Source organism: Salmo salar, chromosome 05 (assembly GCF_965601325.2).
Source record: "Salmo salar chromosome 05, fSalSal1, whole genome shotgun sequence".
NCBI classification, from domain to species: Eukaryota; Metazoa; Chordata; class Actinopteri; order Salmoniformes; family Salmonidae; genus Salmo; species Salmo salar.
In genome coordinates this window covers 35355032-35382553 of record NC_138295.1, presented here as the reverse complement: position 1 = coordinate 35382553, position 27522 = coordinate 35355032, and the positions used below count along the sequence as shown (strand labels likewise).

The 27522-nt window shown below is 45.2% G+C and overlaps 1 protein-coding gene across 1 annotated transcript in view; it reads left to right on the top strand.

Moving 5' to 3' along the window:
* LOC106604726 (vascular endothelial growth factor receptor kdr-like) overlaps positions 1 to 27522 on the top strand; it is a 74673-nt gene that overhangs the window by 35049 nt on the left and 12102 nt on the right. The window contains exons 12-26 of the mRNA XM_014199675.3: positions 632 to 740; positions 1967 to 2251; positions 2505 to 2651; positions 2808 to 2936; positions 4106 to 4212; positions 5142 to 5268; positions 6129 to 6233; positions 8748 to 8861; positions 9051 to 9139; positions 9286 to 9439; positions 10095 to 10192; positions 10799 to 10921; positions 12289 to 12400; positions 16863 to 16962; positions 20266 to 20371. Coding sequence (XP_014055150.1) covers positions 632 to 740; positions 1967 to 2251; positions 2505 to 2651; positions 2808 to 2936; positions 4106 to 4212; positions 5142 to 5268; positions 6129 to 6233; positions 8748 to 8861; positions 9051 to 9139; positions 9286 to 9439; positions 10095 to 10192; positions 10799 to 10921; positions 12289 to 12400; positions 16863 to 16962; positions 20266 to 20371 — 1905 coding nt within the window. The remainder of the gene's footprint in view (positions 1 to 631; positions 741 to 1966; positions 2252 to 2504; positions 2652 to 2807; positions 2937 to 4105; positions 4213 to 5141; positions 5269 to 6128; positions 6234 to 8747; positions 8862 to 9050; positions 9140 to 9285; positions 9440 to 10094; positions 10193 to 10798; positions 10922 to 12288; positions 12401 to 16862; positions 16963 to 20265; positions 20372 to 27522) is intronic.

Sequence of the window (27522 nt, the reverse complement as noted above, 5' to 3'; positions counted from 1 at the left end):
GCAGAGCACAATGGCGCTAGAAACCCAGGAAGTTGACACCACCCAGACAATACAGCCACAGCATTCAGCACCTTTGATGTGGCTGCTCTGAAAACAGATGTCGTTCTGAACACAAAACAGAACCCCACGCGATCTGGCCCCTTGCCCAAATCGTACTTATTGTTGTGTCTATTTAAGCCATTAAACGGGTTCCACTCCAATGGTGATAGAATCGAGTGTGGCATTGTAAATGCTCCCCAGGAAATGACATGGAGGCCCCGGCACTCTTTCTGTGGACCTGTGCTGAGGGGAGAGAAGAGGCGGGTTTTGAAAGTCCAGATGTATCCTTCCATTATTGTGACGAGAGCATAAAACTGGCTCGGCCCAAGGCAGATCTCTGACACACTAGCTAATGGCAAAATAGCCACACTGATGTTGACGGAAAATCTGCTGTGGTATTTCAAAAGACATTGTGTCAGTGTGTATGGATTGAGGTATAATGAATCTTATGCCAACCTGAACATTTTTCATGTAACCTTTTTATTTATACAGGTTAGTCTCATCGAGATAAAAATATATTTTGCACATAGTGTACAGCATTTGCTGGCTGTATTGTAGATGGAATGATTGGCTTATCCACTCTCCTCCATAGACTGTGAGTACGCTAGTGGTGGGAGCGGCTAACGTCACAGGGATCTACTCCTGCGCAGCCCAGAACAAACTTGGCACCCGTACACTGAGAATCCCCTTCTATGTGGACGGTAAGTGGGTCAATTTAACACTACACAACGTGGGGAGTTGATTGAAAGAACAGCATAAGGAAAAATTACAAGCAGAAATGCTTGAGTGGTTTTTATTTTTACGGGCCAGGCATACAGTATAACGTATAACATACATGAAGTCTCGCTTCCAGTGACTACACGTACGCACTGTAATGAATTGCGAGGCAAAGCGCAAGAATGCACAGATTGTACTGTGTAGTAAAGAGTGCAGATGGAGGCATTAATTGAAACCATCTTCCTCCGGAGCAGGCAGGCTTCAGGATCGAACGGAAGAGGGAAATTTGTCCTGGGCCATATGGTACAGTCTAATACTGCGAGTTTAAAAACAGCTCTGAGCGTACACTGGGGCGCCCGCAGGTCATTTCTCTTCTTCTCTTCTGCTGCTGGATGAATCATTTTTTTATATGCATCTGAACAGTTCCAAATGTTCATGAAATGAAAATTCCATCTAGTCCAGTTATATAATGATAGGAGAAATCAGCTAACAGGGCACACAAGCAGTCATTACAGCGGAATTATTTTTTGAAAACGTAGAAGTTTTGAAGTTGAAAACTGATATATGATAGATTGTAATTGGGAATGATGGTGACACTGTGATTGGGGACATGGCTGATGATGCCAAACTCTGAGTATCCGGATGAGAATAAGATCAGTCTTCGGAGGAAGTGCTGCAATGTGCCACCATTCCAGAGGTGGAGATCGAGAGCACTGGAATGCTGCTGAAAAAAGAGGACGGCAGAATTGTAATAACAGCTGTCGTCTCTTATGGAACACAGAATGCTTCCCAGTGTTCTGAATAAACAAACTCAGTCTGGCTCCCCAGAGGCCCCGGGGCCCCGGCCTGATTCTTATTGCACTGCTGTAGGCCGAACATCAGCGCTGCTCACCGCACACCGCCAACGTGCTTCTAATTAACAGTGATGAAACAGGAAATAACTGCAAATTCCTGGTGTGGTGATGCGCAGCTTGATGTTTCAGAGATGTTCTTTCCCAGAATAGGACAGCGTCAGTGTCTATCTCGCTGAGAGGAGAGGGTTACAGGCAGTAACAAAGATGCTCTTGTAACCCACTTACATACTGTACAATAATCTAACCTGTGCTTATGCATGGTAGTTTTACTAGGCACCCAAATGGGGTGTCCTCCTCCACAAAAAAATGTCTAACACTCCTAGTGACTGATGTGTTTTTCCCCTCTCCCCCGCCAGATCACCTTCAGCACTTGGCCATTGAGCCCCAGACTGCCATCGAGGGTGACGACGCCACTCTGACCTGCAGGGGGACTCGGTACCTGTACACAGACCTGCAGTGGAAGGACCCTCAGAACTACACCATCACCAACAACGTCACGGCCCTGCAGTTCAGCCCCTACTCTATCTCTCTCTCCCTAAGCCTGCACAATGTGTCCAGGAATCACACAGCAGGCTACCAGTGCTGGGCGCACAAGATCCACAACAAGAGAGCAATAGTCAAGATTGTGCTGACTGTGCATGGTGAGGAAGTGACAGAGAGAACATTGCCTGCTGGGTGTTCAATGAGGTCTCTAACAGAACAGTAATTGCACGTTATATGGGTATTACCAAACTCTAAGAATAATATGTTTCTGTAATATCGTATTTAAAAGTGCCCGCTCCTGGATATAAACCCGCTCGTGATGATGAAACCCAGTAGAGAGATGAGTTTGTCTGAGGAAAATCTTGAAAAGAAGAGCGATCGAATTCAGATATGCTTTTGTGATTGAAACAGAGAGGAAGAGGCCGTGGCTGAGACAGAACCTGACCAATCAAGATATAAACAGCAGCAGCACTCTGACTATGGCCTGCTACGCCCTGGGTGTGCCGCCACCCTACATCACATGGTACAAAGACAACCTACCAGTACAGGAGGGTCCAGGTAAGAAATGACTCGGGATTTAGGGGCCCTGGGTTTTCCCTGGTCGGGTCACATGATCAGGAAAATCTCCTGGGCCTCCTCGTTGCTGAATTGCTCAACCATGTTAGTCATTTTCTCCATAGAATCTGAACTGTTGACTTTGTGCTGTTGTTCCAGGTATTACCCTGAGGGAGGATGGGGTGCTGACGATCAAGCGAGTGAAGAAAGACGATGAGGGCTTGTACGAGTGTCTGGCCAGCAACGGTGAGGGGAGTGTGAAAGCCAGTGCTGTGGTCACTGTCGTGGGTGAGTCACTTCTTTATTTACATCATAATGAGCTTGACGAGAACCCATGTCATCCTGATAACGAAGTCCAATGAATCTAACTGCAGTACATTAACCACGTCAGATTTCAATCAACCCTGAGTTTAACCAGCACAACCAGAACACTTCCTTACTGCATGACCAATCACAGTCACAGGAAACCTCTTGGCCATACTGGGCCATGTTTTCTTGTCAACAGTACAAATAGCTCTGGCCAGACTTCAGTATGAAAACTCTGCCAAGAGGCTTCCAAGTATGTCCAGTGAATTAATCCACTGGCTTTTATGACTGGGGCTCTTGAAGCTCTGACCGAGGTCCCCACCCATGGGACGTGACCTGCAAGGAGTGTGTTAAGAGGTCCCACTCTCAATGACTGTGGGCACAGCAAGGGGAGAAGTCTTCTCATTAAATAACCATGGGACTGGAAACATGATGACACAGACTGGGGGGGGGGGCAAGGTCATGCGACGGTATTCTGACGACTAGCCCTGGCACCAGACATGAATTCCTGTTCCCCCCCAAAAATGTCCCATTTTCCTCAAAGTCCAACCCCAGTGTCACCATCATCCGTTAGAGCATGTCCAACATTAGACCGTTTGCTTCATGCATTGCCAAACCTTTATTTAGGCATTACTCTAAACAAAACTATTTCACAAAATTCCTAAAGATTAAGGAAGGCGGTTTTGAGATGGCTGACTGTGAATGTTGACATTGATAGTTAAGAAAATAGTTTAATATGAGATGAATGTGCGACAATGTGGGATGCATAGGCTAAACAAACTAGGGATACGCAATGGAATGTGTTTCCACTTGTAGCGTGTACACAACATGGCGGAAATGAGTTAATCTAGTAAAAAAATGAATAACTGAGAGAAATGCCAGAGTGGACTTTCAAAAAATCTACTTTGCAGTGGTGTAATTCACGTCCTTGGATTCACTTAGCGAAATTGACTTTCAAGTACTGGATAAGTAGGCCAGTGCCATGTCTTACTCTAATATGCTAAACAAACAAAACCGTTCCTCTATTGTGTACATCCCCATTTATATTTGTTCTCAGTTATCAATTCTTCAAAATTTTTCAAGAATCATCGAAAACACCTAATTCCTCGGTGAACAACAGTTGACAAATTGTTCCTGTGGTCTCCTTCCAGGTGATGAGGGGAAGCCCAACATTGAGGTGATCGTCCTGGTGTGTACAGGAGCTGCTGCCACCTTCCTCTGGCTCATGCTCATCCTCTTCATCCGCAAGCTGAGGAAGGTAACAAGAGATCTCCCTGGAATCACAGCTAGTTCTGTACTCTCTATCTCACTCTTCTTGACTGAGAAGACATTTGAGAGTGGTAACTGTTTGGATACTGCACTGGGGACTTGACTCACCATTCATTTTCTGACTTAGTTAATTAAACCACAGCATCATGCCATTTAAAAATGTGTAACATGCTCTTCTCAAGACATATTCAAACAGCCACAGTACAATTTTGAGGTTTTTGTTTGTGAGCTTCAGCAGTGGAGTGCAATCTCGCTATACAGATTTTGTCAACTGCGATCACTGACTGATGTCTCTTGCGAAATGCAGTTCAATTGGGTGGGATAATTTTAGCTTGACGTTTACGATTTCCACATTTCCTGGCATTGGAAAAGTGCTGAGATCGTGTTTGTGTGTATGACAAGAAAGTAGAGAACATGCCTCAACAGTCCAAAGACAATAGAAATAGGCACATTACAACTACAGTCATGGTAGAGCAAAGGCACGGTCATGGTAGAGCAATGGCACGGTCATGGTAGAACAATGGCACAGTCATGGTAGAACAATGGTACGGTCATGGTAGAACAATGGCACAGTCATGGTAGAGCAATGGCACGGTCATGGTAGAACAATGGCACGGTCATGGTAGAACAATGGCACAGTCATGGTAGAGCAATGGCACGGTCATGGTAGAACAATGGCACGGTCATGGTAGAACAATGGTACGGTCATGGTAGAACAATGGCACGGTAATGGTAGAACAATGGCACAGTCATGGTAGAACAATGGCACGGTCATGGCTCGGTCATGGTGGAGCACTTGTTCTTGTCCTTTAGTAAACATGAAAATAGGTTATTTTCCACAAATCCTGTTTGATTTCACATACCTACTGTACACGAGCTCCATCACCATTTTATTCTCCCTCTCATCCCCCCTTCCAGTCTGTGGACTATAAGATGGGTCCATCCATCATCATCGACCCAGACGAGTTTCCTCTGGACGAGCAGTGTGAACTCCTGCAGTATGACAGCAGCAAGTGGGAGTTTCCCCGAGACCGCCTCAGACTGGGTGAGTAACTTACTACACCACACAGCACTGGTACGGTCTACGAAGTCCCTCACCATGACGACGCTGTAACTCAAAAGGTCAATACGCACCACGAAGGGGCAACTACTGTAAGTGAATGTATTTGTTCACCATACCCTTCACATCAACAGGTTAATGTCATTTTTGATGAGGTGGCACCCGTAACTCTGCGTCCTCTTAAACTGTGCGACCCTGTTTGCCCATTACATTGAAATATAGTGCGAGAGAGGGGTATGTGGCAGAGGTGTCACCCCCCCTGTGAAGAGGGTGTAGTTTCGTTACTCATCAATGACCCTCTGCTGTCACCCAGTCATAACAACATTATATATCCCCTGGAGGAACGCTTGACGGGTCCAGTCGTCAGAACCTCAGCAGGGTGTTTTAGCCCTTTGCTGCAGTCAATGACCAAAAGTGCCCTCTTTTGCCCTAGTGGGTGGAATGTCCGGTGTTTCTATGTCAAACAGTTTTGTTATATTTCAGTCTTCTGTGATGTATGTAAAATGTAATATTGGATTCAAACTCAAAATTGAATACATTTCAGCTTTATATCTGACATGGTACAGGTGTCTTCTTTTTTGTAAGCCCATAACCTAGTGTGTGAGGTGTATACTATTATTTTAAAGTAGATTTTTTTTAAAGTAGACCAAGAATCACTCTGTGTGACCCTGATTTAACCCACTGCAGTAAAAGGTTAATTACAGGCCCATATCTCCCCTGACAGGGATCCCAACCTGATTTACTTAACCCACTTCTCTCTCTCTCTCTCTCTCTCTCTCTCTCTCTCTCTCTCTCTCTCTCTCTCGCTCTCTCTTTCTCTCTTCTCTCAATTCTCTCTCTTTCAGGCAAAACTCTGGGCCATGGAGCCTTCGGGAAAGTGGTGGAGGCTTCTGCTTTCGGGATCGACAAGCTCTCGACCTGCAAGACCGTGGCTGTCAAAATGCTGAAAGGTAGGGTGGAGGCATTATTATCAAGACTTTCATCTGAAAACGTAATACACGCTCGTTAACAGCACTCGCGAGTCACTTTGATTGGGAAACCAGGCTGAAAAATCATACAGGTTGTTTCCACATAACTTCCTTTTGATCCCACCTGGTGATGATACTGACTCAGGTACTCCTCTCCTAATGCACGTGGTCAGACCTACGGTGGAAACACAACAGCCGACGTTCTGAATGTAACCGATGCAAAACAGCCATCTGTCATTTCAGCGGGTTATTTGGTTTCTCGCGCATGGTGTGAATTCAACAACTGTGACACACGCGGGTGCAATTAACAGCTGCGCAGGTTGGTTCAACGTAGGCGTGTGATGGCTGCTTCTAACAGACTGTCTGGGTCTGAGAGAGACTAAGGCCTTGGTGTCCCCGGTGAGGACGACATTCTGCAGATGTGACAGGAATCGGGAAAGCGTTCCACTTGGGTCCAAGATTTTCAGGGGATAAAAAATGTAAACGTGTACGGTACAAATTATGCATCAACAAAATATATCCACGTTCATCCTTATTGAGGATTATAGACCTGATGTTTTTTAGATGCACAAACAATTGAGAACAACGACCCCCCCCCCACACCACCCCTTCCCCACGTAACATTTATGGTCACCATAACTTACAGCCACATTTCACAATCTTTCTAAATCTGGCAGGACGTATTTATTCCATCAAAATGGAAACAGCGAAAAGCAATGTAGAAGAAGAGAGACTCCAGAAGCAAGAGAGACTGTCCAAGGGATTTGGCCTAGTGATCTAAGCAGAGTAAACATTTCAGCCCAACATTACTGACTGTATCCCCTTAGGGTTGAAGTGGTCAAACTAACTTTCCTCCTGGCTCTGTTGGGGTGGCCAACTCCAACTCTGTAGAGTAATGTGACCATGGATGGACAGTGATGGTGTTGTGATAGATCTAGCTACATGATAAACCAGGCCATTTGTTAGATATTTCCGTCTGTGTCACGGCATTAATCATCCCCTTCCATTAATCACAGAGGAACCAAGCTCACCGGGCTGGCTGTTGCTCCCTGCCCTGCTCCAGGAACCCCAGGTCAAACGTAGTGAAAAGCAGCTCACTTCCCTAAACTGACCCTTCCTACGGATGGTTTGAGACTCAGCGTCAGTCAGCTCCAGCTTCCAGTGCAGACTGGGACCACTGTGATGAGCCAACATGAGACAGAGCAGAAGTACAGACCCAAAACTCAGCTCAACTCTCAGTTCTCCATTCATTATTTAAAATCAAGTCATTGATTCATTATTAAAATCGACCAAAATCTCTGTTAGAGTAAACCACATCCAGGGAGTCAGTGAGAGCAGGAATATTTGGCAACATTTTGTTCAGTCAATGTTTTCATTTTGTTTATCAGTTAGGGACAATATTGTTTGCTAACATTGCTAACTCCAACCACCTGTGGCCAGATGAGCTTTTCAGATAATGAAAGAGAGAGACATTACACAGGCTCATCGGACGCATTAGGCTGCCACTCAACACTGACTAGTTGCTATTCCGCGGTCTTTGAGATCAACGTAGCGTAGAGGTTGATTTATGGTTGACCGTTAATATTTGCCGTTGATGGCACCCCAACAAGGACGAGTCACTTTGATGGTGTTTAGTTTATTTGGTTAAGAATAACCCTCCCTCTGACCTCATAGCATGCCTGACCCAGATATCCTCCTCCTTATATGATGTGTAGGCTGGATATACAACTGAGAAAAACAACAGCATTTTCTGTTCTGTGACCTTTAATTTAACCTGTATTTAACTAGGCATGTCAGTTAAGAACAAATTCTTATTTACAATGACGGCCTACCTCAGCCAAACCCGGACGACGCTGGGCCAATTGTGCGCCGCCCTATGGGACTCCCAATCACAGCCGGATGTGATACAGCCTGCAATCGAACCAGCGACTGTAGTGACGCCTCTTGCACTGAGGTGCAGTGCCTGAGTCCGCTGCGCCACTCGGGAGCCCTGTTCACAGTCAACAGTTATATTGTCTCTCCATGTGTGTGCTCCAGGGTTTATTTTGACGGAATGTACGGCTGTGCTTTGGGTTGTATGCGAGAATCTGTTTGAATGTGAGAGAAGGCTGATGTTTGTGTTTGAAGTTATATATATTCCCATGTTGACTTCATTCCTTTCCTGACATTATCTGTGCATACCATCTTAACCTTTCACATTGAATGTTCTCATGTCGATGATCACATTTTCTTATATGAAACATTTGTTGCCTATCTTAAATCTCCTCCACATATGTAAAATCTGTTCTTTATTAAATATAGTGTTTGGTTTCCAGACGTCCATGAACGTACATCAGTTGGAGTCATCTTAAACAAAGCGAAATCACTTCAATGAAAATGTCATTTAAAGTCCAAATACATCCACGCTTTTGAGGGGTTGTGTGAAACAGCGTCCAATAGGAAATGTATATTTAACCAGCATCCCTCTAAATGGTCTGTGTGTTTGCGATGTAACAGGAGGAGCTACGACAAATGAGCGCAAGGCTCTGATGTCAGAGCTGAAGATCCTGATCCACATTGGTCATCATCTGAACGTGGTCAACCTGCTGGGCGCCTGCACCAAGCCTGGAGGTGAGCGAGACAGAGGACAGGGTTAACGCTATGGTTAAACTTAGCCACAGTGTATGACTTGTGAAGTAAATGTATACATTGCTGGCATCTCCGAGAAAATCCATCATGATTTCAACGCACTCTTATCACTGTTTACGAATCATTACTCGTTAGTCAGTTTCTTTGAATTCTGTGCTTCTTTCTTCTCAGGTCCATTGATGATGATTGTGGAGTACTGCAAATATGGAAACTTGTCAAACTACTTGAGAAGCAAGAGGGCTGATTTCATCGTCTATAAGGTGAATCAGCAGCTTCACGGACTGAAGCTTTCAGAAATGCTGTTTTCTCATTAAATCCTATTCAAAAGCCTTCATCGTTTAGTCTATTTCTCAACCTGATAAGAAAACCAAGCTTTGTGTCTTGTATCTGGTGTGTGTCTCGTCAGAGCCAGGACGGTAAGCTGGTGACGTCGGGGTCGGGCTGTGACCTCAGCGAGCTCATCAAGCGGCGCCTGGAGAGCGTGGCAAGCACCGGAAGCTCGGCCAGCTCCGGCTTTGTGGAAGATAAGAGCTACTGCGACTCAGAGGAAGAGGAGGAAGGTAAAACTAAACGAGCCAACAGTGTCTTCCTTCCCCTCACCTCCACTCCACCCTCCCCCGGATTGTTTTCTTCCTGGGCCTGATGGGACATTTCCTCCTCCTGTTCATAATTACAATCGATAGGTCAGAAGCCCAGGCTGGCACCCACTGTGCCTGGATGAGAAGGAGGAGTGGAGGAAAAGGCCTCTGTTGACTTCCTCTGACAGGAGTGTTTGTCTGGTCCTGGCGTGTCAGACATTTTGTTTTGTGATGTGTTATTTCTGGTGTGATTAAATGTTTACTCAGGTGGGCTGATGGAAGGAGTCCACTGGGTTCCTCCACAAACCCCCTCCTGCTGTCACACTGCACCGATATCACACGCCTCACCCCACATCTAAAATAACACCAGGCATCCTCTCCTGTCTTTTAAAGGATGTTTTTAGTAAGACAGAGACTGTAGGTGGATGAATGAACCGTACTGTACGTGACAAAGTGGGTTTCGATGATGGCATGTTGAAGGTTTCTTTGTATGGGAGGCTTACATTAAACATATGGAGTTGTTGATCCTGCATGTATACATTTCTATTGTGCATAATTAATGTGTTACACCATACTAAATCGTGTTTATTAAAATAGTTTTTAGTCATTACCACTTTATGTTTTGTTTTACCCTCAGAGCCAGAGGATCTGTACAAGAGAGTATTGACAATGGAAGATTTGATTTGCTACAGTTTCCAAGTTGCGAAAGGCATGGAGTTCCTGGCTTCACGCAAGGTATGCACTTCCTCTATGCAAATTACTGTATCAAAATCAATTTGTTTCCAAAAGGCAGTCTGATGAGACACAAGTTGCTGTTTTTAATCAGCTAATACCAGTTCATAAAGCTTTATTCTGTCCAGTTGACTTTAATAAAATGCTGTTGTATTTCGAAAGCTGGGGAAGTTGTTTTGTTCACCTTTTTCCATTCATGGTAAACTATGTTCGCTGTGAGTCTATTGCCATATTGGCTATAATCAGTCTAAAACTCATTCACATTTAAAAGTCAGTCACAAGCTCTGGTCAGAGCAGTTTAGACTCATTAGTGAACCCATTGTTCTAACTATCCCCATTAGAAAGAAGGGCTTAACCTGGATATGAAACACTTCACATCAGAATATCACTGATGACTGTTCCATATGGTTGTCGTAGCTGACATGCACAGGGCCACGAGTGTTTCCTGTAAGGTCACATGGTCAGGAAATAGTCGTGGCTCTAGCCATGCATTATCTCATTAGGCTGAATCTTAACTTGAGATGTCTCCACAGAACTCAAACTTTCACGTAAAGTCATGCATTGATGTCAATCCTAATCCAAATGGATGTTTTGTCTTCTTTCCGTTAGTGTATTCATCGTGACCTGGCTGCAAGAAACATCTTACTGTCGGAGAATAATGTTGTGAAGATTTGCGATTTTGGACTGGCCAGAGACATCTACAAAGACCCAGACTACGTTCGCAAAGGAGATGTTAGTAGCTACATACTGAACTTCTATTAATTTGACATAATAAGTACATTATATATGTGATGAAATGAGCCATTGACTTGACGATTCCCGCCTGGTTGTGTGAGAGAAACCAGAGACTGTAACTTGACTACCATCATTCAAAAATGACTTGGCAAAAGCTATAGCGCCTTCAGAAAGTATTCATACTCCTTGACTTATTCCACATTTTGTTACAGCCTGAATTCAAAATGTATTCAGTTGTTTTTTTTCTCACCCATCTACACACAATATCCCATAATGACGAAGTGGAAACATGTTTTTAGATGTGTTTGCAAATGTATTCAAAATGAAGTACAGAAATATTGCATTTACATAAGTGTTCAGACACCTGAGTCAACACATGTTAGAATCACCTTTGGCGTGCAATTACAGCTGTGAGTCTTTCTGGGTAAGTCTCCAAGAGCTTTGCACACCTGGATTGTACAATATATGCCCATTATTCTTAAAAAAATTCTTCAAGCTCTGTCAAATCTGTTGTTGATCATTGCTTGACAGCCATTTTCAAGTCTTGCCATAGATCTTCAAGCAGATTTAAGTCAAAACTATAACTCGGCCACTTAGGAACAGTCACTGTCTTCTTGGTAAGCAACTCCAGTGTAGATTTGGCCTTGTGTTTTAGGTTATTGTCCTGCTGAAAGGTAATCTCAGGAATTGTGAAAAAAACTGAGTTTAAATGTATTTGGCTAAGGTGTATGTAAACTTCCGACTTCAACTGTATGTGTGTGGTACAGAGATGAGGTAGTCATTCTAAAATCACGTTAAACGCTTTTATTGCACACAGAGTGAGTCCATACAACTTATGTGACTTGTTAAGCACATTTTTACTCCTAAACTTCTTTAGGCTTGCCGTAACAAAGGGGTTGAATACTTATTGACTCAAGACATTTCAGCTTTTCATTTTTCATACATTTTGACATTATGGGGTATTGTGTGTAGGCCAGTGACAAAAAAAATCTAAATTGATTCCATTTTAAATTCAGGCCGTAACACAACAAAATGTGAGAAAAGTAATGGTGTGAATTCTTTCTGAAGGCACTGTAAAGACAGACTGAATAAATGCCAGATATTCTGGGCAGATTTCAGTGTTTGTCTGAATACGGAATAATCTGCATAGACTAGAGGATGTTTGGTTGTTGAGGATGTGTGGTAGAACTATGGCATGAGGGCAGGTATAGTACTTTACTCAACTCCAGCCCTTCTGCTTCTCAGATGTGACGGGTCGGTTATTGATGGTATTAATGAGAGAGCCAGTCACACAGGTGAGATGAGATACCGATTTAAAAGAGCTGTCGTCTCTTATCTCCATCTCTCTCTCCTCCCCCCCACAGTCCAGACTGCCCCTCAAGTGGATGGCGCCAGAGGCCATTTTTGACAAGATCTACACCACTCAGAGCGATGTGTGGTCCTTTGGAGTCCTAATGTGGGAGATTTTCTCTCTGGGTAAATACACAGACCTTTAGTCCTGACCAGGAATGACTCACTGTGCCTTATAGTCCCTCACCTCCTCACCTGACCTCCCCATTAGCAGAATTAATGAGCAGAAATGAACAAACATCTGTGCACATTTCACAACGCAGCCATGTGGAACAATACAGACTTATTCAATGCAGATTTCCTCTGTTGTGTAGGTCCTTATCTTAAATCTCCTCTACAAGTACTATTGTTTTAGGACTTGTCATGAAACTGCAAATATGGACTGCTTCCATGCTCACTGCCTTTTTTCCCCCCACAACTTACTTCTTTCAGAAAAATTATATTATGCTAAATGTGTTTTTGTTATTTCTCAGTAAACATTACTGCTTATATTTATTTTTATTTTTTATGAAATAGTCTCAAAATTGTTTTCAAAAAAGCTTTTTTTCACATGTAATCTTACAATTTTGCACACAGTGTGCAGTATCCCTTCCATAGAAGGGAGCGGTTTCTTTCTGTCATCAGCCAGCAATGTTCAGTGAGGAGTCTCCAGTCAGCTAGCCAGGCGAGGCAAGGTGCCCCCAGCCATGCAGCTCCTCCAGATGTACTGGGTCATAACTGTCTCCTGCTACTGCGTAATTGTGCCTCTGGGATAAAACGGGGCTGCATTGTCAGCTTGAGAGAACAATTTTCATGCTGCTCGTGCTTTAAACATTAGTGAACTTCCACTGTGAATTCTATCACAAGCAAAGGGCCGTTAAAAAGAAAGAATACCTCCCATTTAAGCCGGCCGTTCCCTTCCCAGCTGGCAATGCAAACGCGCTGTAACCAAGCAGCCGATCAATGTAAATGTTTGCCCCTGCGGTGAAACCACTGCAACCTTTGAGACGCCATTGAATGTAGGTCCATGACTGTCTTTGCACCGTGCAACAAAGCAGAGACCAAGCTGTTCTAGAGCAAGACTCCACACGACATATTGTATGCTCAAATGTCACCATAGGCAGCAAGGACAACATTCAGAGTAAATGTTAGGAAAGTGTAAGGAAAGAACAGCACATTGATGCAGGGCTTTAGGTTTGATTGTGCTGCTACGCTTGAACCTCTGCCATGAAGCCAATCACCCAGGAGGACTTGGGTCAACAAAAAAAAGGGTGTGAAATGTGAACTACCTCAAGACATGGGGTACATGCAAACACTTGTTCTCTCTCTCTCTCTCTCTCTCTCTCTCATGCTCTCTATTTATCGCTCTGTCTCTCACTCTCTTTCTCTCTCTCTTTCTCTCTTTATCTCTCTCATGCTCCATCTCTCTTTCATGTTCTCTCTTTATCTCTCTCATGCTCTCTTTATCTCGCTCTCTCATGCTCTCTCTTTCTCTCTCATGCTCTCTCTGTTTCTCTCTCTCGCTCTCTGTTTCTCTCACTCTCTCTCTCTGTTTCTCTCTCTTTCTCTCTCGCATGCTCTCTCTCTCTCGCATGCTCTCTCTCCCTCTCATGCTCTCTTTATCTGTCTCCTACTCTCACATGCTCTCACTCTCTCTCTCTCTCTAACATGCTCCCTCTTTATCTCTCTCTCTCACACACACACTCTCTCTCCCTTCGCTCACTCTCTCTCTCTCTCTCTCTTTCTCCCGTAATCTTTCTTTGTCACAACCACACACACTCTGTTTGGACCCCAGGAAGAGTAGCTGCTGCCTTGGCAACAGCTTATCGGCATCTTAATAAAATACAAGAAAAAAAAATATATATATCCACATTCACAGATACAGATACATATACAGTACCTTCAAATAGCCACTCACACATCTGGGTGGTGTTAACATGGTCTCAGAAAGATAAATTAGGACACGAAACGGCTGCAAAAAAATGACAAACACTCAGTCTGGCAACCTGATAGGTGTTTGAAGGTCAAAGGTTTGCTCCAGTCCCAAGGTTGCTGGCATATGCATATGGAGACCCGCAGTCTAGCAGCTTGAGTTTTGTCTTGTGGTTCAGGATTTCCACGTCTTGTTAGTTTTAGGTGCCAAACCATCAACTACACCCCTGTTTCTGTGTTAGATATGAGTTACGCCGTAATCGACCTATTTGTTTGCCATGATTGGTTGATGTGATGAAAAGAAAAAGGGTGTTCTAGCAGGCGTTACCTCCTACAAAGAATGCTTGTTAATATCGACATAGTGCTCTGGAGATTTAGATGCTATCTGATATTGTGTCAGGGATCTCTGTCGGGTACATGAAAATATTTGTTCATGAGTCAAGAAATGTTTATGGATTACATGGCGTGGGCAATAGTTTTGAAAACCCCAACTGGATTGGATATTTGATACAAGTTGGCTTAGTGTATTACTGTTTTTATTTAGACTGAGCCAAGCGTGAATTAAAGTTATTGTCACGTTCGTCGTATGGCGTGGACCAAAACGCAGCGGGAATGTGTATGCTCATCTTCTTATATATTAAAGAAAATAAACAAAACACTTGAACAAAACAACGACGAAAACAGTCCCATAAGGACAAATTACTATACGGAGAAACAGGCTGCCTAAGTATGGCTCCCAATCAGCGACAACGAAGTACAACTGTCACTGATTGAGAGCCATACCAGGCCAAAACAAAGAAATACAAAAACATAGAAAAACGGACATAGAATGTCCACCCTAGTCACACCCTGGCCTAACCACTGGCTCACCCCACTTTGGTGGCGCCTCTAGAGTGGGGTCCCTCGCCGCCGACCCCGGACTGGGGACCCTCACTGCGGGCGCCAGACAGGCGGGCGACTCTGGCTGCGCCGGACAGGCGGGCGACTCTGGCTGCGCCGGACAGGCTGGCGACTCTGGCTGCGCCGGACAGGCGGGCAGCTCTGGCTATGCCGGACAGGCGGGCGGATCTGGCTGCGCCGGACAGGCGAGCGGCTCTGGCGGCACCGGACAGGCGGGCGGCTCTGGCGGCACCAGACAGGCGGGCGGCTCTGGCGGCTCGGGACTGGCGGGCGGCTCTGGCGGCTCTGCACTGGTGGGCGGCTCTGGCGGCTCCGGACTGGCGGGACTTGCAGTAGGCCTGGCTCTGGGCGCAGGCACAGGATTCACCAGGCTGGGGAGACATGCAGGAGGCCTCGCTCTGGGAGCAGGCACAGGACTCACCAGGCTGGGGAGACTTGCAGGAGGCCTGGCTCTGGGCGCAGGCACAGGATCCACCAGGCTGGGGAGACATGCAGGAGGCCTGGCTCTGGGAGCAGGCACAGGACTCACCAGGCTGGGAAGACCTACTGGAGGTCTGGTCCGTGGAGGAGGCACAGGATAGACCGGGCTGTGGGGGAGCACTGGAGGCTCCGGGCTGAGGAGTGTCGCTGGAGGCTCAGGGCTGTAGGCCGTCTCTGTAGGCTCCGGACTGTAGGCCGTCTCTGTAGGCTCCGGGCTGTAGGCCGTCTCTGTAGGCTCCGGACTATAGGCCGTCTCTGCAGGCTCCGGACTGTAGGCCGTCTCTGCAGGCTCCGGACTATAGGCCGTCTCTGCAGGCTCCGGACTGTAGGCCGTCTCTGCAGGCTCCGGACTGTAGGCCGTCTCTGCAGGCTCCGGACTGTAGGCCATCTCTGCAGGCTCCGGACTGTAGGCCATCTCTGCAGGCTCCGGACTGTAGGCCATCTCTGCAGGCTCCGGACTGTAAAACGTCGCTGGAAGCTCTGGACGGGGAACTGTCGCCGGAAGCTCTGGACGGGGAACTGTCGCCGGAGGCTCTGGACTGGGTGTGCGCACTACAAGGCTAGTGCGAGGAGCAGGAACAGGACGTACTGGGCTGGGCAGGCGCACTGGAGAGAGAGTGCGAGAGGCAGGCACATGCTTACAAAAAGCACGGGTAGTTGACTCAGGCCTCACCCCTGGTCCAGCCAAACTACCCGTGTGCCCCCCAAAAAGAAATTTTGGGGACTGCCTCTCGTTCTTCCCGGGTAGGCTCCGATATCTGTCGATCACCTGGCCCCAAGTCCAGTCTCTCCTCCCAATCCACTCCTGATGAGACCAGGTGTCCATCTCCTCCCGAGCACGCTGCTTGATCTAGTTGTGGTGGGTAGTTCTGTCACGTTCGTCGTATGGCGTGGACCAAAACGCAGCGGGAATGTGTATGCTCATCTTCTTATATATTAAAGAAACAAAACAAAACACTCTGGCTGCGACGGACAGGCGGGCGGCTCTGGCTGCGCCGGACAGGCGGGCGGCTCTGGCTGCGCCGGACAGCTCTGGCTGCGCCGGACAGGAAATATCTTACCTCACCCCCGATATTCGAATTTCAGAATTATTCTAGCATTATCTCTAGATGTTATTCAATGTATAATATCATTGCCCATGTGTAAGGTCAGTCAGTTGATTCTGAAGCAGTCTTAACTGAGTGTTTATGAAGCTTTCTTCTCTAATCTTTGTAAAGTATCCAACCCTCTCTGTATGGGAGATTGAAGTGTCTGATAACCTTGCACTTCTCTCTCGCTCTCCCTCTCCCCTTCCCAGGTGCCTCTCCATATCCTGGCTTACACATCGATGAGGAGTTCTGCTGCCGACTGAAGGAAGGGACCAGGATGAGAGCTCCGGAATACTCCTCCTCTGAGATGTAAGGATCAAGCAATCTTTGCTTCTCCATTACTTAACATACAAACCCCATCTCATCATCTAACTCATTCCAAAAAAAGAAATGCACTTGCAGTTTGAAGAGTGGCCCAATGTCAGAAAGTTCATCATAAATGCTATAGCTCTCTTACCTCTTGCCTGTGCATAATACACTGAGCTCCCTTGGCTCTTGAAACTTGTAAAGAGCCCGAACCATGCCTCTCGTCATGTCTCCGTATCCCCCAACTTCTCCTGAGTGTAATTAGCTAACAGGAACTCTTGCTCAGAGCCATACATTAAAGGGCAGTCAATAAAAGCCTCCCATATTGATATAGTGAAAAAAGGCCTTGTATCTGCTCCTTCATTCGTCTGAATGAGTGACAGGGCTTATAGGCATTGTGGGTAATCCAGCTCTGAATGTGGAGGAGAGACGGGAGCTGCTGATTGGCAGTTAACCGAGGGGGCTGCGGGTGGCAAGGTGCGGATCCATTTTAAGACTGACATCGATGCGGCCGTTATTAAGCCCAACACTAAAGGCTGGGGAGCGTGGAGTGGCCAGGGGGGCAGCCAGCCACAGGGCAATAAGAGCCAAAGGGCGGGACACTCCCTCCCTTGTCCACACAAGGGGGCTCTGAAGCAGGGCAGAGGTGGACGCTGCTTCTGAAACAGAATATCTTTGGGGGAGTCTAGTGGGGTTTCTCCTGGCCCTGTGGTATCAGTGCTGTTTGTCTAGCAGGGAGGTGGACTGGATAGGGAGAGCTAGGGTTGTTGTTGCCTTTAGGTGACTGGGTGACTTCTCAGCAGGGAGCTCTGTCTGGGGCTCTCACTCACTGTCCCAGGCTACGGCATATGTCTGAGTTTACAATAAGGACATCTTGCTCTCACTTCCTGAGCTCTGCTCTTAATCTATCTCACATTCAGGTGTGTGTGTGTGTGTGTGTGTGTGTGTGTGTGTGTGTGTGTGTGTGTGTGTGTGTGTGTGTGTGTGTGTGTGTGTGTGTGTGTGTGTGTGTGTGTGTGTGTGTGTGTGTGTGTACATAGCGTTTGGTTTTCATTTGTGACAGAGCATGGTGGAGTCAAACTTCCTCTGTCTTATTCATTTGTAATTGATAAATGTTGTCCAGAATTGTTTTAAACATATTGTGCCAACTGGAACCAAGTTCATGTATATATCACCAATACATGGGAGATGTCAAGCCGATGTCACACAAAGCAATCTGGAGGTAATTTATGTTGCTTGCAACAAAGTTGCATTTGGGTTGCTCATTTGGGTTGCTATTAAAATTACCAAACGTTTGGATAAATAAATAATTTATGTAAACCATTATGTGACGTTTGACAGGATTGGATGTTGAATGTAATTTCAATTGCATTTGAATTGCTTTGTGTATCAGCAAAGTTGCGTGAGATGTTGTCACAGAAATTGCATCCACATTGCTTTATGTGACACAGGCCTTAGAGAGCGGGGACACGAACAGAAGCAAATGTCAGCTCAGTAGATCCAGAGTCACACCCACTGGTGCCAAGTTCCTCTCTCTAAGAGCCCTCTCTAAGATACTTTCCATTCTGGTTCAAAGCAAAGCCTTCCATTGACAGAATGAAGATATAGAGAACACATGCTCATGCCAAGGAACCATGATGTAAAACCTGCCTGTTGTCTGAGATAAACACAAGACCCGCTGATATCACTTTAAATGGCAAGCAGAGGAGCGGTACACACTCTCGTCTACAGGGGTAATACCCCGTCTCCAACACTTCTCCTCAGAGCCTCCCAGGCCTGACGTTGTTCAGGTGTGTTGGTGCCTGGGATCCAGAGGCTCTGACCCTGACCTTGATCCCATGGATAACGGAAGGGGGCCAAGGGCCGGGCGATACAGGGCGGTATATCTACGCTGCTGCTGGTGCACCGGCTCATCAGGAATGTGACCCTCGGCTTAAAAGATCGAAAGTTTCTCCATCAGCCCAACGGCGATCTGATGCATCCTCAAGAATGCTCCTCAAGACGCGTGAATAGAGAAAACGGATGTCCACCTCCCAACATCCCACAGCTGTCCTGCCAGAAGAGAGAAGTGGACTAAGGAATTGCGACCACCACATTGGCCCCCCTCGACAAAGTATTCCCTGAAGAGACAGTAAGAGGGGGAACCAATTTATTCCCCTTACGCAGCAGAGAGGAAGCTGGGTTGAAATTGTGCGGCCGTACATTGCTGTCTACATCCCCTCCTCTTGATGTGTGGCCCATGGTGATCTGCTCTGGGCTTCCATCCTGTCACTGTGAGGATGTTAGGAGTCCCTCCACCTGGCCAAGGACACTCATCAACATGGGAATCACAGCCCAGCAACCCGGTCGTTTCTCCAGCCAATCTCCACTGCACCGAGAGGAGAGGAGAAGTCTTGTCAAGCCAAGGTCTAGGTTCCCGGCATGCAAACACAGATGGAGAGGGCAAAAGACGGAGGATGTAATGAACCATCTGCTTTTTACTGGAATTGTCTCCAAACTCCAAATTGACTCAATCTGGTGCCAATCAGAGGAACATAATGGAGCTAATGGGCACCTGGCTCTGTTTACGTAAGGGCCTCTGTTTGGAGGCCGCGCTCCGTAGTAAGAAACAGGCTCGGGATCCATCGTCACCTCTGACTGTAGGGTTTGATTTAAACAGCAGCCTGCACTCCATCTCTGAATTCCTCCACGGCCGAGTCCGGCCGTTATTACAGGCCACTGCTGCAGTGGAAACACAGCACATAACGGAGCCTGAATCTTCCCATATGGGCAGCGAGGCTGACAGCTCGTCAAAGACCAGAGAGGGGGCTCTGAGCATTCCTAATGTTCACACCAAGACCTAGAGGGAATGAGATACAGCCCCAGAGACCAGATTATCCTTGGGAAATGAAATATTAGATATATGAGTATTTTAGATGACAGTTGATTTGGGTGGAAGCCAGCTACAGGTCATCTCTGGTGTCAGTCAGCCTCCACACACACAGGGTCTGTCTTGTGGAGTGCAGGTTGTTGCTAAAGTCAAAGCACTCCTGGTTGTAAAAGATTGAATGCTATTTGCCTTTTGGGTAAATGTCTGCTTCTCACCAAAGCACAGCGGAGTGAAACTTAGCAATGCATGGCCATCTGCATTGTGCTAAATTCATCACCATCAGGCAGGGGTCATTACCAACCCATACAGATTTCTACGATTACCATATTATTACCATCATTTATTTGTATATTGCTCAACATAGCTATACAGTGTGTCTGTGTTATCAGAATGTGAATATGAGCCAGCATAATGACATGATGCGTATTTCTCCTCAGATACCAGACCATGTTGGACTGCTGGCAGGGCGAGTCAGGAGACCGGCCAACCTTCACTGAGCTGGTGGAGAGACTAGGAGACCTGCTACAGGCCAGTGTACAGCAGGTAAGATCCCCATGGCTTTGTTTTAATTCTTTCAAATCTATTCCTTCTGCCCGTGAGGTTATCACTAGTCTGAAATGACTGAATAGGTGAAGGCGGTGATGAAGACCAGGTGATCTGGAGATCAGAGGTCAGCAGGGTTGTGGATAGGGCCTTGCCCAGGGGTGAAAGTAGACGTAATATCTGCCAGGTACAGGACCTCCAATGCGGGTGTGCACTAAACGTTTTTTTAATAGGCCTAATAGTAAACGCATGTCCTTTAGAGCTAGAATCCTTTGCTGCTACATCAATTTTTGGACGTAATGATATACAGCCATTCGGAAAGTATTCAGACCCCTTGACTTTTTTCACATTTTGTTACGTTACAGCCTTATTCTAAAATGGATTAAATAGTTTTTTCCCCTCATGAAATCTACAATTTTTGCAAATTTATACAAAAATACAAAACTGAAATATTACATTTACGTAAGTACTCAGACCCTTTAATCAGTACTTTGTTGAAGCACCTTTGGCAGCGATTACAGCCTCGAGTCTTCTTGGGTATGACTCTACAAGTTTGGCACACTGGTATTTGGGTAATGTGATAGAAAAAGTACATATTTACCTGATTTGTTTGATATTAATAGTTAGCAATTAATACTTAACAAATAGGATGATATTTCTGTCCTGTTAGTGTCTGTGTTTTATGATATCCACTCTAGTTCCCTGCAGCTAATCTGGGCGTATGGTCACTAGAGGTGGCTTGAGCGGACAAATGAGTTAAAGACTGCATTACGTAGACAAGAATGTGTTTTACTAGAGATAGCTTAGGAGTAGAACAATCACTCATTGTCCCAAAATCATCCTTGCATCTGGGAAACTAAGCCAGGGTGGGGTTAAGACAACAACCCACGTGCAGATAACGACAGGATGAACCCAGAGTGGCTTATGATGATCCTTGGTCTGCATGAGGGGGGTTGAACCAACTATGGCTGAGCATTGTTGGTGTCAGCTTTTTAAAGTACTCTGCATTTGTGTGAAGGTGAGGTTACTCGGTCCTACACTCAAGGGTGGGGGTTCGACCAGCCTCATTATTGCAATAATTAATCAATATTAAATAAGATGATTGTTTGAAGAAATGACCAAGTCTTTCTCAGTACTGAATTTCCACAACAGGAGTTTGTCCAGTTCTTCTCTACAAATCCTCTCAAGCTCTGTCAGGTCGGATGGGGAGCGTCACTGCACAGCTATTTTCAGGTCTCTCCAGAGATGTTTGATCGGGTTCAAGTCAGGGCTCTGACTGGGCCACTCAAGGACATTCAGAGACTGGTCCCGAAACCACTCCTGTGTTGTCTTGGCTGTGTGCTTAGGGTCGTTGTCCTGTTGGAAGGTGAACCTTCGCCCTAGTTTGAGATCCTGAGGGCTCTGGAGCAGGTTTTCATCAAGAATCTCTCTGTACTTTGCTTCGTTCATTTTTCCCTCAATCCTGACCACTCTCCCAGTCCCTGCTGCTGAAAAACATCCTCACAGCATGATGCTGCCACCACCCCCATACTTTACCGTAGGGATGGTGCCAGGTTTCCTCCAGACGTGACGCTTGGCATTCCGGCCAAAGAGTTCAATCTTGGTTTCATCAGACCAGAGAATCTTGTTTGTCATGGTCTGAGAGTCCTTTAGGTTCCTTTTGGCAAACTCCAAGCGGGCTGTCATGTGCCTTTTACTGAGGAGTGGTTTCCGTCTGGCCACTTTACCATAAAGGCCTGATTGGTGGGGTGCTGCAAAGATGGTTGTCTTTCTGGAAGGTTCTCCCATCTCCACAGAGGAACCATCGGGTTCTTGGTCACCTCCCTGACTAAGGCCCTTCTCCCCCAATTGCTCAGTTTGGCCGGGAGGACAGCTCTAGGAAGAGTCTTGGTGGTTCCAAACTTCTTCCATTTAAGAATGGTGGAGGCCACTGTGTTCTTGGGGACCTTCAATGCTGCAGAAATGTTTTGGTACCCTTCCCCAGATCTGTGGCTCGACACAATGCTGTCTCGGAGCTCTACTGACAATTCCTTCGACCTCATGGCTTGGTTTTTGCTCTGACATGCTTTATCAACTGTGGGACCTTATATAGACAGATGTGTGCCTTTCCAAATCATGTCTAATCAATTGAATTTACCACAGGTGGACTACAATCAAATTTTAGAAACATCTCAATGATGATCAATGGAAACAGGATGCACCTGAGCTCAATTTCGAGTCTCATAGTAAAGGGTCTGAATACTTATGTAAATAAGGCATTTCTGTTTTCGCTTTGTCATTATGGGGTATTGTCTGTAGATTGTTGAGGATTTTTTTTAAATATATATATATATATATATATATATATATATATATATATATATATATATATATACATTTTAGAATAAGGCTGTAACGTAACAAAATGTGGAAAAAGTCAAGGGGTCTGAATAATTTTTGAATTCACTGTATACGTATTGATTCTTGAAGAATATAACTTATAAATGCCTCATGAGCTTAGTACAACTGTTGTACCCCATCAGAATCCAAAATATAAGTTTGTAAACAATGTAAGCAAACACGGTATAACCTCAAAACATGATTCAAACTATGAGGCGGGTGAACCACTTTGTTATTGTTTCAATTTAGTATTCTAGCTTTAACTGTAAAACTGTATTACCTTTCAATGTGGCATGAACCGAACCAGGCATGATGTTTTTGTCTGATTGTCAAACAAATCATTTAAAAAAGTATGCTACCTGCCCACGTTCGTGTACTGTAAGAGAATTACAGCATCTAAAACACTGCACTGTGCACCTGCTGTTTGATGAGAGACGTCTATTAAAAACACCAAAAATGTTAATAACATTCACCGATTGTCATTAGGCACCCTCTTGTAGCCTAAATTGATTGATGCGTCCACTGCTGTCCGTGTGCGTCTTGGTCCCGGCCAGTCATCTTTACCTTGGCAAAATGTTAGTGTTCACATGGAACCACACCTCATTTTGGATCGTGTACCACCCGTCTATTGGCACATTGTTCATGCGGTTGATAAATGATGGTGTAATAGCTTACAGTTTTCTTGCAATCTTGGTTTTCATTATTGTGATAGGCTCATGTTTTACCGGTATGGCGTAACCCCACTATTTATTTTGACGGTACTCTGTACCGGCTTACTTTCACCCCTCGCCTTGCCTCGTCTAAGTGCACAATGCTCTGGCCTTGCCTCATCTAAGTGCACTATGCTCTGGCCTTGCCTCATCTAAGTGCACTATGCTCTGGCCTTGCCTCATCTAAGTGCACTATGCTCATAAGGCTTGTATGACTTACTGTGTTTTATATGCTTTGCTTCTGGCCAGTAAAACTGAGTGTGGCGGAGCACATTTGCGTATATAACCTATGCTCCTCACGGAGTAAAAGGGTTTAGGTAAGTAAGTCAAGTTTAGGCAAAGTGGCTAAAACTATTTCCATGTGGGGGAAGCCACAACACAGATAAAGAGCCACTGAACACACCGATTGGCACGTGTGTTTTTCTGTTGCTCATTTGAAAAATTTGATTTCAGTCTTGGAGGTGTGTTTCCTGACTGATTCCGTGTTTGGTTAATGATGTTTGTCCCCAATGAGACACTGTAGACGCAGAAGCCTATTTTACTTCCTCAAAATCCCCATAACTCAGAAAATCTGTAATTAATTATGCCGTTTTGTCCGAGGATGTTTAAGTTGCACAATTTTACATCCATCTAAGGTATTTGGTGCAGTATTTCTCATGTAAAAAAAATGTGTCTTATGAAAACAAAGTCGGGCTGCTGGGCAGGCCTGACTCACTGTCTATGCTATTGGATAGAGAGAAATCACTGCAGCTGTTCACCCCATGTTAGTGGGCAAGTGGACATCGTCAAATCAAAACCCAACCTTCATTTCCCGGTGTGACGCACAGATGTTCCAGACTCAGTTTAAGACGAGACTGACTCTATGAACAAAATGAACCTATTTACACTTTGTAGTCAATTTTGACACTAGAATAAATATTTTTTACTCATATCGATACCACATTGGCCATTTTCAAAGGGATTTTTTGCTATTTAAAGGCAGCCGCTCTTTAAGGACTCCAGCCACATTGTCCTTAGGAAACTACTTAACAATTTAATTAGTTACTGGGGTCTTGCCCAGGGGTGTGGTCACAGTAACTGGGAGGGGAAGTCACACTCAACAACCCAACCCCCCCCCCCCCCCCCCCCGGGTAGTGGAATGACAAGGAGATATTGATCAAAATATTTTTCAAGAGCACTGTGTGACATACACTCTCAATGATTTAAAATGCTAAATCCCATATTGGTCTTTCACAGTCAGGCCTATCCAAGCTGTACTGTGCAACTAGGCTAATAGTAGGCCTACTATTTAAATACTGTAGATAAATGAGGCTGTCAACTGAGTCCCTCTTTTTAAATTGAAAAACAACAAAATTAGATGTCCAAACAATGATTGATATTTGAGTGTATTTACCCTTTTATTCAACTGCGCAGGCACCTAGCACTATTGTTTGGTTAGCGGTGTTTGTGTAGAACACATGAGATGGAGTTTGTGTAACAGTGTTGCTTCTGTCCCTCTCCTCATCCCAAACCGGGGCTCGAACCAGGGAGCCTCTGAACACGTCAACAACTGCCTTCCACTAAGCATCGTTACCTATCACTCCACTGAAAGCCGTGGCCCTTGCAAAGCAAGGGAAACAGCTCCTTCAAGGTCTCAGGACATGGATAGACGTCCAATTTTGACCTGGCTGCATTTTAGAACAGTATTTTCCGCAAATTGCATTTTGGAACATTTGCACGTAGGCCTACCGCCGCGTGCACATTGCTGAGCTTTAAAATGTGTTTATCAACATTTTAAGCTAAACATTCAGATCTGTTCCATCAGCCTTATTAATGGATACGGCGTATACCTCCACTTCACTACTTTGATATGAATCGTGGGGATAAGAAGTGAGCATACTCAATGCCCACAACAAAATTGGAGGTACACAGCACATACCTCTGTATACCCTCCACTACACCACTGGAATCAAGACCAGGAAAAGGAAAGCAGCGACTGTGTCTGCTGAGGGAAAATTGTCTGTTTCCCCTGCGAACACAAAACTATACGGTCCCATCAAGTCCTAATAATGCCCAAAAAACCAACAACAAAGACAGTCAAAAACACAGTCACAGAGAGGGGGGATTGTAAAGAGATAAGTGATGGTAGCAGACCAGACCTCACACGTCACATAAAACCGCAGTATAGTTCTCGCTGAGAACCAACCGTGTGGGAACCCATCCTGACTGGACAGAAAAGAGCCGCACAGTAAGGATTTCAACCCTTCCATTAAGATACAGTTGAAGTCGGAAGTTTACATAAACTTAAGTTGGAGTCATTAAAACTCGTTTTTCAACCACTCCACAAATGTCTTGTTAACAAACTATAGTTTTAGCAAGTCGGTTAGGACATCTACTTTGTGCATGACAAAAGTAATTTTTCCAACAATTGTTTACAGACAGATTATTTCACTCATAATTCACTGTATCAGAATTCCAGTGGGTCAGAAGTTCACATACACTAAGTTGACTGTGCCTTTAAACAGCTTGGAAAATTCTAGAACATTATGTAATGGCTTTAGAAGCTTCTGATAGGCTAATTGACATAGGTGTACCTGTGGATGTATTTCATGGCCTACCTTCAAACTCAGTGCCACTTTGCTTGACATCATGGGAAAATCAAAAGAAATCAGCCAAGACCTCAGAAACAAATGTGTAGACCTCCACAAGTCTGGTTCATCCTTGGGAGCAATTTCCAAATGCCTGAAGGTACCACGTTCATCTGTACAAACAATAGTATGCAAGTATAAACACCATGGGACCACGCAGCCGTCATACCGCTCAGGAAGGAGATGCGTTCTGTCTCCTAGAGATGAATGTACTTTGGTGCGAAAAGTGTAAATCAATCCCAGAACAACAGCAAAGGAACTTGTGAAGATGCTGGAGGAAACAGGTACAAAGGTATCTATATACACAGTAAAACGAGTCCTATATCGACATAACTTGAAAGGCCGCTCAGCAAGGAAGAAGCCACTGCTCCAAAACCGGCATAAAAAAAGCCAGACTACGGTTTGCAACTGCACATGGGGACAAAGATCGTACTTTTTGGAGAAATGTCCTCTGGTCTGATGAAACAAAAATAGAACTGTTTGGCCATAATGATCATCGTTATGTTTGGAGGTAAAAGGGGGAGGCTTGCAAGCCGAAGAACACCATCCCAACCGTGAAGAACAGGGGTGGCAGCATCATGTTGTGGGGGTGCTTTGCTGCAGGAGGGACTGGTGCACTTCACAAAATAGATGGCACCATGAGGGAGGAAAATTATGTGGATATATTGAAGCAACATCTCAAGACATCAGTCAGGAAGTTAAAGCTTGGTCGCAAATGGGTCTTCCAAATGGACAATGACCCCAAGCATACTTCCAAAGTTGTGGCAAAATGGCTTAAGGACAACAAAGTCAAAGTATTGGAGTGGCCATCACAAGGCCCTGACCTCAATCCCATAGAAAATGTGTGGGCAGAACTGAAAAAGTGTGTGCGAGCAAGGAGACCTACAAACCTGACTCAGTTACACCAGCTCTGTCAGGAGGAATGGGCCAAAATTCACCCAACTTATTGTGGGAAGCTTGTGGAAGGCTACCCAAAACTTTTGACCCAAGTTAAACAACTTAAAGGCAATGCTACCAAATACTAATTGAGTGTATGTAAACTTCTGACCCACTGGGAATGTGATAAAAGTGGGAATAACCCACTGGGAATAAATCGTTCTCTCTACTATTATTCTGACATTTCATATTCTTAAAATAAAGTGGTGATCCTAACTGACCTAATACAGGGAATTTTTACCAGGATTAAATGTCAGGAATTGTGAAAAACTGAGTTTAAATGTATTTGGCTAAGGTGTATGTAAACATCCGACTTCAACTGTAGATCTGTTACATACAGACAGACTCAGTTCTTCACTGGCCAGACGGTGAAGTTTTCTCTACCAACATCACACTGCTCCATCTGTGGCCCTCAGGCATTCCACATTTTATTTATTATGCGTGACCTTTGGGTTCTTTGGCAACATTCCCTGCTGGTCTGCAAGCCCTGAATGGATGT